Source organism: Procambarus clarkii, chromosome 47, assembly GCF_040958095.1.
Source record: "Procambarus clarkii isolate CNS0578487 chromosome 47, FALCON_Pclarkii_2.0, whole genome shotgun sequence".
NCBI classification, from domain to species: Eukaryota; Metazoa; Arthropoda; class Malacostraca; order Decapoda; family Cambaridae; genus Procambarus; species Procambarus clarkii.
The window spans coordinates 12,778,765-12,793,982 of record NC_091196.1 but is presented as its reverse complement, the minus strand read 5'-3'; the positions used below and the strand labels follow the sequence as shown (position 1 = coordinate 12,793,982).

Here is a 15,218-nt window from a genome sequence, read left to right as displayed (position 1 = left end):
GCAGACCTGACAACAGTCATAAATGCCCAGATAATCACCCTGCAGCCATGGAGGAATGGTAGACAGGTCGTATGGGACTACACATGTGTGTCTACAATGGCTGATAACTATCTACCTCACAGTACGATTGAGGGAGGCGGGGCGGCAACTTTCAGGGAGATCCAGAAAATTAACTTATACCTGGACCTAGAACGTTGTTACAGGTCCGTGCTGATAGGCTCTGAGACCCTAGGCTCCTAGGGTAAATGTGCACTTCAGTTCTTAAAGGAACTTAGGAACTTGCCTGAATCAGGGAAGATTCAGTGTTGATACTAGCGGTGGAAGCCACCCCCCCCCCTTCTAAAAGCAGCGTCTTCGAAATGAATCAAAAGGATCGGCGCCACGTCTGTGATATTCAAGGAATCAGGAGGAATGAGGATAGGTCTGACGTCAGGAAACAGCCGAGTATGTGGTGACGGAGCTTCAGCGAACTGGCTACACATGCTGGCTAAACGACATTAAAATTTAGCCACAAACCATTGGTTTGTAGCTAAGTAATCAGCCCTCCTCTTCCCTTTTGTTGACAAGGCGTTCTCAAGGGAACCTATGGGAAATGTATTATTATTTGCATATGTATTAATGTCATAGAAGGTATTGAGACTATACATGTAAATGATCAGGCAATTACACGTTCGTGTGCTTGAGGGGTTAAATATTGCAGTATGATAAGTAAAGCCTCAGCTTCTGGGGAATGATCAGTACAATCTCTGAATATTTCCCAATATTAACTAAGATAAATTTTAAGTTCAACTATTTGACTGGAATTTTACCTGAGTGTGTCTGAGTGATTTTACCTTTATTATTTAAAATTGAGTAACGTTAGTATTATTGAAGGTCGAGAGTAGACAGTTGACAGTAGATTTGATTGAGGCACCCAAGACAAGTTATTAAAATATTTGTGTTTCTCTTTCGTCAGTAAAAGTTTTTATTTTATTTTAAACACTGTGTTTACGTGAACATTCATTACGGTTATGCAATGTTTTATCTGTGTGATAAAATTTATATATGTGGTATGTGAGTCAGACAGTAGAGTCGTAGTCACTGAGTACAGGAAGACAAATTATTTGGAATCTGGGAACGTAACCTCAAGCTCGAGAGGACTACTGAAGAGTGTCTCGACCAGGTGAGTGTCCCCGGCGATCACAGGAGTGGCAGGGTGACCTGGTGAGTGTCCCGGCGATCACAGGAGTGGCAGGGTGACCTGGTGAGTGTCCCGGCGATCAAAGGAATGGCAGGGTGACGGTGTCACAGACGGTCACCGGGCGGTCTATCTCCCGCCCTCTGGAGACAGAAAGTAGCCTCGTGAGTCCTCAGAGGCGCCAGCTCTGAGTTTACAAATATAGAGTAAAGGATGTTTAGTTTGTAAATATAAACTAAACATTCTTACTTTACATTTGCCTCTGTTATACGTCGGACATAATATCCTACTATCGTATGTAGCCGGAATCTGCGATCAACGATTAAACATTAATCTTTGCAACCGTTTTTTACAAGTGTTTTGCTGACGTAATCCCGTATTAATCAAACACGGCACGATGTCCCTGATTAGCACTCAATAGCGGAGATTAAACGGCAATTTGCCCTAACTGTTCTCGGTCTGTGTATATAAGCCCGGTGATTAAACTTTTAGTCCATGATTGGGAACTGGCAATTTGTTTATCCCGCTGATAGGAACTGTAACGTCGACATCATGAGGCAGCCAATTTTGATTGCCAGTTAACTCGCGCATGATATTAGGATTTTGCAATATATTTTTTGTTGTTAATTGACTCTGTACACTTAACTGGGTGCTATATTGCGTTTAACGAGCACGTGGCGCACGTAATGACACACTTACCTGCATCGTTATGGACAACAAGCTAGATGGTTTTATAGGATAATAATTATAAACCTTTATGACCGTGGGGGACTTAGAGAGTATTATAACGCAGTGGCGTCAATGATCATATGAGGTGTGAAGTGATTATAGAGGTATTGTTGGCACTCAAATGTGCATAGCAGGTCTCCACACACACACACACACACACACACACACACACACACACACACACACACACACACACATACGCATGGGAATGGCGTTTATCTTGCATACAATATGGAGGTGTTGTTTGTATGTCTCACTTATTAACTAGTTTATTGCTCTTTCCTCTCTACAGTTCACAACACTTGAAACATAGTAAAAAGCATTGGAAATATGTTGATCAGCGAAAAGGGAAGCACAAACTCCGTAGAGTTATTGTCAATTGTCCATATGGTGTTTAGCTTCGGAAATATATAGATAAATAGTTGGAATACCCGGCAGTGCCCGGGTAGACCCGGAGCCAGGTGTGCCCTACACACACACACAAAACATCTTCCTCCAGTCACTCTTTCTGTCTCTTTCACAGACGCTCGCTTTCTCTACCTCCTCTTTATCAATGTAAGTCTTAGATACACACTGTTATTGTCACTGTAAACATCTTCACACCCTCCCCATTCTCCCCCTCACAACCCTCAAAATCTCCACCCACACACCTGCCGATCACACACCTCCCCTCACACACCTTCCCTGTCTCTCCCCTCATATACCTTCCCTGTCTCTCCCCTCACACACCTTCCCTCTCTCTCATCTCACACACCTTCCCTGTCTCTCCCCTCACACACCTTCCCTGTCTCTCCCCTCACACACCTTCCCTCTCTCATCTCACACACCTTCCCTGTCTCTCCCCTCACACACCTTCCCTGTCTCTCCCCTCACACACCTTCCCTGTCTCTCCCCCTCACACACCTTCCCTGTCTCTCCCCCTCACACACCTTCCCTGTCTCACCCCTCACACACCTTCCCTCTCTCTCCCCTCACACACCTTCCCTGTCTCTTCCCTCACACACCATCCTGCCTAAAATAGTCTGGATACAAACACAATTAATCCTGCAAATTTTAATGAGGCTAGCCTGTAGCATCTGGTCTCCAGTCTCGTTCAAACGGGCAGACGAAAACTCAGTTACATCGACACCGATTTAGTTAAATATACTTACTCCGTAAAATTGTTAACGATTGTATAAAGGTCAAGAAAGGAACACTATCACACACAGAGATCACACTAACGTGATGCATCAAATGAACAAATTCACAAGGGCCTTTTACCCTGTCGTAGCTCTGTCGATTAAGGCAGTGTCTGGGATGCTCCCGGACGCAGGTTCGAATCCTCGTCACGGCCCTTGTGGATTTGTTCAAAGGAACACTATTAATCATTAATACACATACAAGATAGCTGTCTCATGTTGCCCCCACATGAAGCACGGAAACGTTTGTGCAGTACATTTCTCCTTTATTTTCACTTTCGTGGTGATTTTTGTCAATTGAATGAAAGATTCTGTCCTGTATGTCTACTTTTCATGCACCTCTAAACGATGAATTACTTCGTCAAAAGCGGAAGGCAGAGAGCATCAGAATGAAGGAAATATATCCTGACATTTGTGTTGTTATGTATGTAACTAATTCATGCATGAACTACATTCAGCTCCAATCAATTCAGCTCTTATTCAAATAAAGATAATTAGATACAGTTTAAATCTTCCAACTTTCAATGTTCATAGCGATCTCACGATAAACAATTTACTGTTAAGATAACCATGGTTCTTTTGTGAACAATGGTTCTCTTGTGAACCATGGTTCTCTTGTGAACCATGATTCTCCTAGGAACCATGGTTCCCTTGTGAACCATGATTCTCTTAGGAACCATGGTTCTCTTGTGAACCATGATTCTCTTGTGAACCATGATTCTCTTAGGAACCATGGTTCTTTTGTGAACCATGGTTCTCTTGTGAACCATGGTTCTTTTGTGAACAATGGTTCTCTTGTGAGCCATGGTTCCCTTGTGAACCATGGTTCTCTTGTGAAACATGATTCTCTTAGGAACCATGGTTCTCTTGTGAACCATGGTTCTCTTGTGAACCATGGTTCTCTTGTGAACCATGGTTCTCTTGTGAACCATGGTTCATTTGTGAACAATGGTTCTCTTGTGAACCATGGTTCCCTTGTGAACCATGGTTCTCTTGTGAACCATGATTCTCCTAGGAACCATGGTTCTCTTGTGAACCACGGTTCTTTTGTGAACAATGGTTCTCTTGTGAACCATGGTTCTCTTGTGAACCATGGTTCTCTTGTGAACCATGGTTCATTTGTGAACCATGGTTCTCTTGTGAACCATGGTTCTCTTGTGAACCATGGTTCTCTTGTGAACCATGGTTCTCTTGTGAACCATGGTTCTCTTGTGAAACATGATTCTCTTAGGAACCGTGGTTCTCTTGTGAACCATGGTTCTTTTGTGAACAATGGTTCTCTTGTGAACCATGGTTCTCTTGTGAACCATGGTTCTTTTGTGAACCATGGTTCTTTTGTGAACCATGATTCTCTTGTGTACCATGATTCTCCTAGGAACCATGGTTCTCTTGTGAACCACGGTTCTCTTGTGAACCATGGTTCCCTTGTGAACCATGATTCTCTTGTGAACCATGATTCCCTTGTGAACCATGGTTCTCTTGTGAACCATGATTCTCTTAGGAACCATGGTTCTTTTGTGAACCATGGTTCTCTTGTGAACCATGGTTCTCTTGTGAACCATGGTTCCCTTGTGAACCATGGTTCTCTTGTGAACCATGATTCTCCTAGGAACCATGGTTCTCTTGTGAACCACGGTTCTTTTGTGAACAATGGTTCTCTTGTGAACCATGGTTCTCTTGTGAACCATGGTTCTCTTGTGAACCATGGTTCATTTGTGAACAATGGTTCTCTTGTGAACCATGGTTCTCTTGTGAACCATGGTTCTCTTGTGAACCATGGTTCTTTTGTGAACCATGGTTCTTTTGTGAACCATGATTCTCTTGTGTACCATGATTCTCTTAGGAACCATGGTTCTCTTGTGAACCACGGTTCTCTTGTGAACCATGGTTCCCTTGTGAACCATGGTTCTCTTGTGAACAATGGTTCTCTTGTGAACCATGGTTCTCTTGTGAACAATGGTTCTCTTGTGAACCATGGTTCTCTTGTGAAATATGGTTCTCTTGTGGACCATGGTTCTCTTGTGGACCATGGTTCTCTTGTGGACCATGGTTCTCTTGTGGACCATGGTTCCCTTGTGGACCACGGTTCTCTTGTGAACCATGGTTCTCTTATGTGTCTTATTATCTACGATATTAGTTTATTAAATAATCATCACTGAACATGTAATGAATTCATTTACATGACGAGGCCAACACCTTGTTCTCTGTCTCTGGTTAATAGTGAGAGTAACAAGAAGCTCTTTCTGCTAACTCACTGGTGAACGTGGGAGTTAGGTGAGAACACGCGTTCACGCACGCGCGCGCGCACGCACACACACATACACATACACATACACACACATACACACACACACACACACACACACACACACACACACACACACACACACACACACACACACACACACACACACACACACACACACACACACACACACACACACACACACACACACACACACACACACACACACACACACACACACACACACACACACACACACACACATACACACACACACACACACACACACACACATACACACACACACACACACACACACACACACACACACACACACACACACACACACACACACACACACACACACACACACACACACACACACACACACACACACACACATGTTGGTTCTGATGTTGGATTACATCACGCAGAAGTGCAAGGACGCAGCAAACAAGTTTGTCCCAGTCCAAAAGGAAAACAGAGAAATGAAGATGAGAAACCCATGGTTTAATCAAAGATGTAGGCTAGCTAAGCAGCAAAGTAAAAGGGCATGGAGAAACTATAGGAATAACAGGACACTGGAGAGCAGAGAAAGATACCAGAATGCCAGGAATGAATATGTCAGGATGAGAAGAGAGGCAGAAAGACAATACGAAAATGACATCGCAAGCAAGGCAAAGACTCAGCCTAAATTGTTGCATAGCCACATTAGGAGAAAAACAACAGTAAAGGAACAGGTTATGAGATTAAGGATAGGGGCGGAAGGATTCACTACAAATGACAAGGAAGTGTGTGAGTAATTGAATAAGAATTCCAGGAGGTCTTCACCTTAGAGCAAGGAGAAATTCCAGAGGTAAGTGAGGGAATAGCTAACCAGGAACCACTGGAAGAGTTTGAGATTACCAGTGGGGAAGTAAGGAAGGGTTTACTAGAGTTGGACGTGACGAAGGCTATAGGCCCAGATGGAATCTCCCCTTGGGTTCTAAAGGAAGGAGCAAGAGAACTGAGCCTACCACTCTCCATAGTGTATAACAAATCACTGGCAACAGGGGAACTGCCAAATATTTGGAAAGCAGCTAACGTAGTCCCGATATACAAGAAAGGGGATAGACAGGAGGCACTGAACTACAGGCCAGTGTCCCTAACCTGTATACCATGCAAGCTGATGGAGAAGATTGTGCGAAAAAAACTAGTGGAGCATCTGGAGCGAAGGAACTTTGTAACACAGCATCAACATGGGTTCAGGGATGGCAGGTCCTGCCTCACAGGGTTACATGAATTCTACGACCAGGCAACAAAAATAAGGTAAGAAAGAGAAGGGTGGGCAGACTGCATATTTTTGGATTGTCAGAAAGCCTTTGATACAGTGCCACACAAGAGGCTAGTGCGAAAGTTGGAGATGCAGGCTGGAGTGAGAGGGAAGGTACTCCGGTGGATAGAGGAGTACCTAAGCAACAGGAGACAACGAGTCTGTGTGAGGGGTGAGGTCTCAGATTGGCGAGACGTCACAAATGGAGTCCCGCAGGGGTCAGTCCTTGGACCTATACTGTTTCTGGTATATGTAAATGATCTCCCAGAGGGTATAGATTCGTTCCTCTCAATGTTTGCCGACGATGCAAAAATTATGAGGAGGATTGAAACAGAGGATGATAGTAGGAGGCTACAAGATGACCTGGATAGACTGAGTGAATGGTCCAACAAATGGCTGTTGAAGTTCAACCCGAGTAAATGCAAAGTAATGAAACTAGGCAGTGGAAACAGGAGGCCAGGCACAGGATACAGAATAGGAGATGAAGTACTTAATGAAACAGACAGAGAGAAAGATCTAGGAGTTGATATCACACCAAACCTGTCTCCTGAAGCCCACATAAAGAGAATAACGTCTGCGGCATATGCGAGGCTGGCTAACATCAGAACGGCGTTCAGGAACCTGTGTAAGGAATCATTCAGAATCTTGTACACCACATATGTAAGACCAATCCTGGAGTATGCGGCCCCAGCATGGAGCCCGTACCTTGTCAAGCACAAGACGAAGCTGGAAAAAGTCCAAAGGTATGCTACTAGACTAGTCCCAGAACTAAGAGGCATGAGTTATGAGGAAAGGCTGCGGGAAATGCACCTTACGACACTGGAAGACAGAAGAGTAAGGGGGGACATGATCACAACCTACAAAATCCTCAGGGGAATCGACCGGGTAAACAAGGATGAACTATTCAACACTGGTGGGACGCGAACAAGGGGACACAGGTGGAAGCTGAGTACCCAAATGAGCCACAGAGACGTTAGAAAGAACTTTTTCAGTGTCAGAGTAGTTAGTAAATGGAATGCATTAGGAAGTGATGTGGTGGAGGCTGACTCCATACACAGTTTCAAATGTAGATATGATAGAGCCCAATAGGCTCAGGAATCTGTACACCAGTTGATTGACGGTTGAGAGGCGGGACCAAAGAGCCAGAGCTCAACCCCCGCAAGCACAATTAGGTGAGTACAATTAGGTGAGTACACACACACACACACACACACACAAACACACACACACACACACACACACACACAGGTAACCAGGTATTTAAAACCAGGTATGATAGGGAAATGGGACAGGAGTCATTGCTGTAAACAACCGATGCTCGAAAGGCGGGATCCAAGAGTCAATGCTCGATCCTGCAGACACAACTAGGTGAGTACAACTAGGTGAGTACACAAAAGTTACCAACTCCTATCACTAACCAACAACACTGTCACCAACACCCAACACTGACCAACATCACTGTCACCAACACTGACCAACAATACTGTCACCAACACCCAACACTGACCAACATCACTGTCACCAACACTGACCAACAACACTGTCACCAACACCCAACACTGACCAACAACACTGTCACCAACACCCAACACTGACCAACAACACTGTCACCAACACCCAACACTGACCAACAACACTGTCACCAACACCCAACACTGACCAACAACACTGTCACCAACACTGACCAACAACACTGTCACCAACACTGACCAACAACACTGTCACCAACACCCAACACTGACCAGCAACACTGACCAACAACACTGTCACCAACACTGACCAACAACACTGTCACCAACACCCAACACTGACCAGCAACACTGTCACCAACACCCAACACTGACCAACAACACTGTCACCAACACCCAACACTGACCAACAACACTGTCACCAACACCCAACACTGACCAACAACACTGTCACCAACACCCAACACTGACCAACAACACTGTCACCAACACCCAACACTGACCAACAACACTGTCACCAACACCCAACACTGACCAACAACACTGTCACCAACACCCAACACTGACCAACAACACTGTCACCAACACCCAACACTGACCAACAACACTGTCACCAACACCCAACACTGACCAACAACACTGTCACCAACACTGACCAGCAACACTGTCACCAACACCCAACACTGACCAACAACACTGTCACCAACACCCAACACTGACCAACAACACTGTCACCAACACCCAACACTGACCAACAACACTGTCACCAACACCCAACACTGACCAGCAACACTGTCACCAACACCCAACACTGACCAACAACACTGTCACCAACACCCAACACTGACCAACAACACTGTCACCAACACCCAACACTGACCAGCAACACTGTCACCAACACCCAACACTGACCAACAACACTGTCACCAACACCCAACACTGACCAACAACACTGTCACCAACACCCAACACTGACCAACAACACTGTCACCAACACCCAACACTGACCAGCAACACTGTCACCAACACCCAACACTGACCAACAACACTGTCACCAACACCCAACACTGACCAACAACACTGTCACCAACACCCAACACTGACCAGCAACACTGTCACCAACACCCAACACTGACCAACAACACTGTCACCAACACCCAACACTGACCAACAACACTGTCACCAACACCCAACACTGACCAACAACACTGTCACCAACACTGACCAGCAACACTGTCACCAACACCCAACACTGACCAACAACACTGTCACCAACACCCAACACTGACCAACAACACTGTCACCAACACCCAACACTGACCAACAACACTGTCACCAACACCCAACACTGACCAACAACACTGTCACCAACACCCAACACTGACCAACAACACTGTCACCAACACCCAACACTGACCAACAACACTGTCACCAACACCCAACACTGACCAACAACACTGTCACCAACACCCAACACTGACCAACAACACTGTCACCAACACCCAACACTGACCAACAACACTGTCACCAACACCCAACACTGACCAACAACACTGTCACCAACACCCAACACTGACCAACAACACTGTCACCAACACCCAACACTGACCAACAACACTGTCACCAACACTGACCAGCAACACTGTCACCAACACCCAACACTGACCAACAACACTGTCACCAACACCCAACACTGACCAACAACACTGTCACCAACACCCAACACTGACCAACAACACTGTCACCAACACCCAACACTGACCAGCAACACTGTCACCAACACCCAACACTGACCAACAACACTGTCACCAACACCCAACACTGACCAACAACACTGTCACCAACACCCAACACTGACCAGCAACACTGTCACCAACACCCAACACTGACCAACAACACTGTCACCAACACCCAACACTGACCAACAACACTGTCACCAACACCCAACACTGACCAACAACACTGTCACCAACACCCAACACTGACCAGCAACACTGTCACCAACACCCAACACTGACCAACAACACTGTCACCAACACCCAACACTGACCAACAACACTGTCACCAACACCCAACACTGACCAGCAACACTGTCACCAACACCCAACACTGACCAACAACACTGTCACCAACACCCAACACTGACCAACAACACTGTCACCAACACCCAACACTGACCAACAACACTGTCACCAACACTGACCAGCAACACTGTCACCAACACCCAACACTGACCAACAACACTGTCACCAACACCCAACACTGACCAACAACACTGTCACCAACACCCAACACTGACCAACAACACTGTCACCAACACCCAACACTGACCAACAACACTGTCACCAACACCCAACACTGACCAACAACACTGTCACCAACACCCAACACTGACCAACAACACTGTCACCAACACCCAACACTGACCAACAACACTGTCACCAACACCCAACACTGACCAACAACACTGTCACCAACACCCAACACTGACCAACAACACTGTCACCAACACCCAACACTGACCAACAACACTGTCACCAACACCCAACACTGACCAACAACACTGTCACCAACACCCAACACTGACCAGCAACACTGTCACCTACACCCAACACTGACCAACAACACTGTCACCAACACCCAACATTGACCAACAACACTGTCACCAACACCCAACACTGACCAGCAACACTGTCACTAACACCCAACACTGACCAACAACACTGTCACCAACACCCAACACTGACCAACAACACTGTCACCAACACCCAACACTGACCAACAACACTGTCACCAACACTGACCAGCAACACTGTCACCAACACCCAACACTGACCAACAACACTGTCACCAACACCCAACACTGACCAACAACACTGTCACCAACACCCAACACTGACCAGCAACACTGTCACTAACACCCAACACTGACCAACAACACTGTCACCAACACCCAACACTGACCAACAACACTGTCACCAACACCCAACACTGACCAACAACACTGTCACCAACACTGGCCAGCAACACTGTCACCAACACCCAACACTGACCAACAACACTGTCACCAACACCCAACACTGACCAACAACACTGTCACCAACACCCAACACTGACCAACAACACTGTCACCAACACTGACCAGCAACACTGTCACCAACACCCAACACTGACCAACAACACTCACCAACACCCAACACTGACCAGCAACACTGTCACCAACACCCAACACTGTCACCAACACCCAACACTAACCAACATCACTGTCACCAACACTGACCAACAACACTGTCACCAACACTGACCAACAACACTGTCACCAACACCCAACACTGACCAACACCACTGTCACCAACACCCAACACTGACCAACAACACTGTCACCAACACCCAACACTGACCAACAACACTGTCACCAACACCCAACACTGACCAACAACACTGTCACCAACACTGACCAGCAACACTGTCACCAACACCCAACACTGTCACCAACACCCAACACTGACCAACAACACTGTCACCAACACCCAACGCTGACCAACAACACTGTCACCAACACTGACCAGCAACACTGTCACCAACACCCAACACTGACCAACAACACTCACCAACACCCAACACTGACCAACAACACTGTCACCAACACTGACCAGCAACACTGTCACCAACACCCAACACTGACCGACATCACTGTCACCAACACTGACCAACAACACTGTCACCAACACTGACCAATAACACTGTCACCAACACCCAACACTGACCAACAACACTGTCACCAACACCCAACACTGACCAACAACACTGTCATCAACACCCAACACTGACCAACAACACTGTCACCAACACCCAACACTGACCAACAACACTGTCACCAACACTGACCAGCAACACTGTCACCAACACCCAACACTGTCACCAACACCCAACACTGACCAACAACACTGTCACCAACACCCAACACTGACCAACAACACTGTCACCAACACTGACCAGCAACACTGTCACCAACACCCAACACTGACCAACAACACTCACCAACACCCAACACTGACCAACAACACTGTCACCAACACTGACCAGCAACACTGTCACCAACACCCAACACTGACCAACATCACTGTCACCAACACTGACCAACAACACTGTCACCAACACTGACCAATAACACTGTCACCAACACCCAACACTGACCAACAACACTGTCACCAACACCCAACACTGACCAACAACACTGTCACCAACACCCAACACTGACCAACAACACTGTCACCAATGTACATTTCTTTTTCTCAAAGTAACTTTTAATCATAACCTACTGGTCTGCACTCTTTAAGGTTTTATAGGCTAATTGATGGCTGTCAATGGCCTTCTGAACCAAACTCGACCTTCAGGTGTGTACAGAGCTACTTGTTTGTCTTGAGGTTTTACTTGATTTGTATCTCTTGTTTGTTTTGTGTTGCCAAAGGATACCTGATCAACCAGGCTGTGACTCATACGTCAGGCTGCGAGCAGCCGCGTCTAACAGCCTGGTTGATCAGTCCAGCAACCAGGAGGCCTGGTCGACGACCGGGCCGCGGGGACACTAAGCCCCGGAAGCACCTCAAGGTAGCCCCCTAAGCCATCGCACCTTGTAGTGCAACCAGTGGCCCAGCCTGGTGGATCAAACTCTCACAAGTCGAGCCTGGCCTCGGGCCGGGCTTGGGGAGTAGAAGAACTCTCAGAACCCCATCAACCAGGTATCAACCAGGTAACCAGGTATTGACTCCTTGTTCCTCTATCCACCTTCCTAAACATTTTCTCATTATCATAAGGTTCTACAAAATTCACGAATTCCAACCCTGTGTTTTCTATGAGCTTCGTGTAGATAAAACTGTTGGGATAGGATGGAAATTATTTTGCGTGTAAGTGTTTTTAAATCTCGCTGAAAGAAACGCAGTAAAAATAGTCTCGTTGTACCTATTTTGCCCAACATTTGTGATTCAAAGTTTTTTTTAACTACTTTGTAGAATTTTATTGCCCCTATTCTTATTTTGCTTTGTTTTCCTGAGCCTGTAAATCATATCCAGTTCACTGGAAACTCATCATTCATCACACTTCATTTTACGATTCACGTTTTTTTTTCACTTATTTTTACATTTATCAATTTATATTCGCTCTAACAGATTTATTGAAATATTTTCATTCCACTTTACCTGCATTTTAAACTTTGTGGTTTAATTTTTTCTTACTCGCCTTTCATCGTTATTTGCTATAAAATTAAACTTTTTCATTCGTGATGCCTCTCGCTCGCCCCGGATGTTGCTCCTAACCCAAGCTCGCCAATTTTAAGACTCGTTAATTTTAAGGCTCGCAAATGTTAAGGCTCGCCAATTTTAAGGCTCGCCAATTTTATGGTTCGCCGTCATTCAGCGCTAATTTGCCGCCATTCAAACACCCGCCCGGAAAAATATTCTCTAAAAATTGATTTGGCACACTATAGACCAGCTTTTTTTCTGCACGACTCAACGCTCATATAACTTCAGGGTAAAATTTTCTCCATAAATTTTCAGATGCCTCGGAAAGCTTTTCTGTTTTAGTTTTTGTTTGGTTTATGTTCAACATTGTTTTTTTATTTCAACATTTCCCAGCACGTGACAGGTTTCATTCCTCTAACTTGTTCAACAACCCGCCCGAACTCTCCCAAGCATTATCGTAACTTCTCACGACAAAAAAAAGTTTCACAACTTGAGCCATTTTAGAGTACTTCGGTATACCGCCATCAACGTTCTTATCGTTCCTCCATCACGTCACTTCGAGACTTTAGAAACTCTCCAGATTCTGCAACATTGTCATAATTCATTCACCAGCAGCCCTCCACCACACTTCACAAGGGCTAGGGGACCATTCACCAGCAGCCCTCCACCACACTTCACAAGGGCTAGGGAACCATTCACCAGCAGCCCTCCACCACACTTCACAAGGGCTAGGGGACCATTCACCAGCAGCCCTCCACCACACTTCACAAGGGCTAGGGGACCATTCACCAGCAGCCCTCCACCACACTTCACAAGGGCTAGGGGACCGTTCACTAGCAGCCCTCCACCACACTTCACAAAGGCTAGGGGACCATTCACCAGCAGCCCTCCACCACACTTCACAAGGGCTAGGGGACCATTCACCAGCAGCCCTCCACCACACTTCACAAAGGCTAGGGGACCATTCACCAGCAGCCCTCCACCACACTTCACAAGGGCTAAGGGACCATTCACCAGCAGCCCTCCACCACACTTCACAAGGGCTAGGGAACCATTCACCAGCAGCCCTCCACCACACTTCACAAGGGCTAGGGGACCATTCACCAGCAGCCCTCCACCACACTTCACAAGGGCTAGGGGACCATTCACCAGCAGCACTCCACCACACTTCACAAGGGCTAGGGGACCATTCACCAGCAGCCATACACCACACTTCACAAAGGCTAGGGGACCATTCACCAGCAGCCCTCCACCACACTTCACAAGGGCTAAGGGACCATTCACTAGCAGCCCTCCACCACACTTCACAAGGGCTAGGGAACCATTCACCAGCAGCCCTCCACCACACTTCACAAGGGCTAGGGGACCATTCACCAGCAGCCCTCCACCACACTTCACAAAGGCTAGGGGACCATTCACCAGCAGCCCTCCACCACACTTCATAAGGGCTAGGGGACCATTCACCAGCAGCCCTCTACCACACTTCACAAGGGCTAGGGGACCATTCACCAGCAGCCCTTCACCACACCTCACAAGGGCTAGGGGACCATTCACCAGCAGCCCTCCACCACACTTCACAAAGGCTAGGGGACCATTCACCAGCAGCCCTCCACCACACTTCACAAAGGCTAGGGGACCATTCACCAGCAGCCCTCCACCACACTTCACAAGGGCTAGGGAACCATTCACCAGCAGCCCTCCACCACACTTCACAAGGGCTAGGGGACCATTCACCAGCAGCCCTCCACCACACTTCATAAGGGCTAGGGGACCATTCACCAGCAGCCCTCCACCACACTTCATAAGGGCTAGGGGACCATTCACCAGCAGCCCTCTACCACACTTCACAAGGGCTAGGGGACCATTCA

The 15,218-nt window shown here is 46.8% G+C and overlaps 1 protein-coding gene across 1 annotated transcript; it reads left to right on the top strand.

The window, feature by feature from the left end:
* The first annotated feature begins 359 nt into the window (after positions 1-359).
* On the top strand, positions 360-5,243 carry LOC138350808 (uro-adherence factor A-like). The gene is made up of 2 exons (XM_069302243.1): positions 360-444; positions 3,649-5,243. The coding sequence occupies exons 1-2, from the start codon at positions 360-362 to the stop codon at positions 5,241-5,243; spliced, it is 1,680 nt and encodes a 559-aa protein (XP_069158344.1).
* The last annotated feature ends 9,975 nt before the right edge of the window (positions 5,244-15,218 follow it).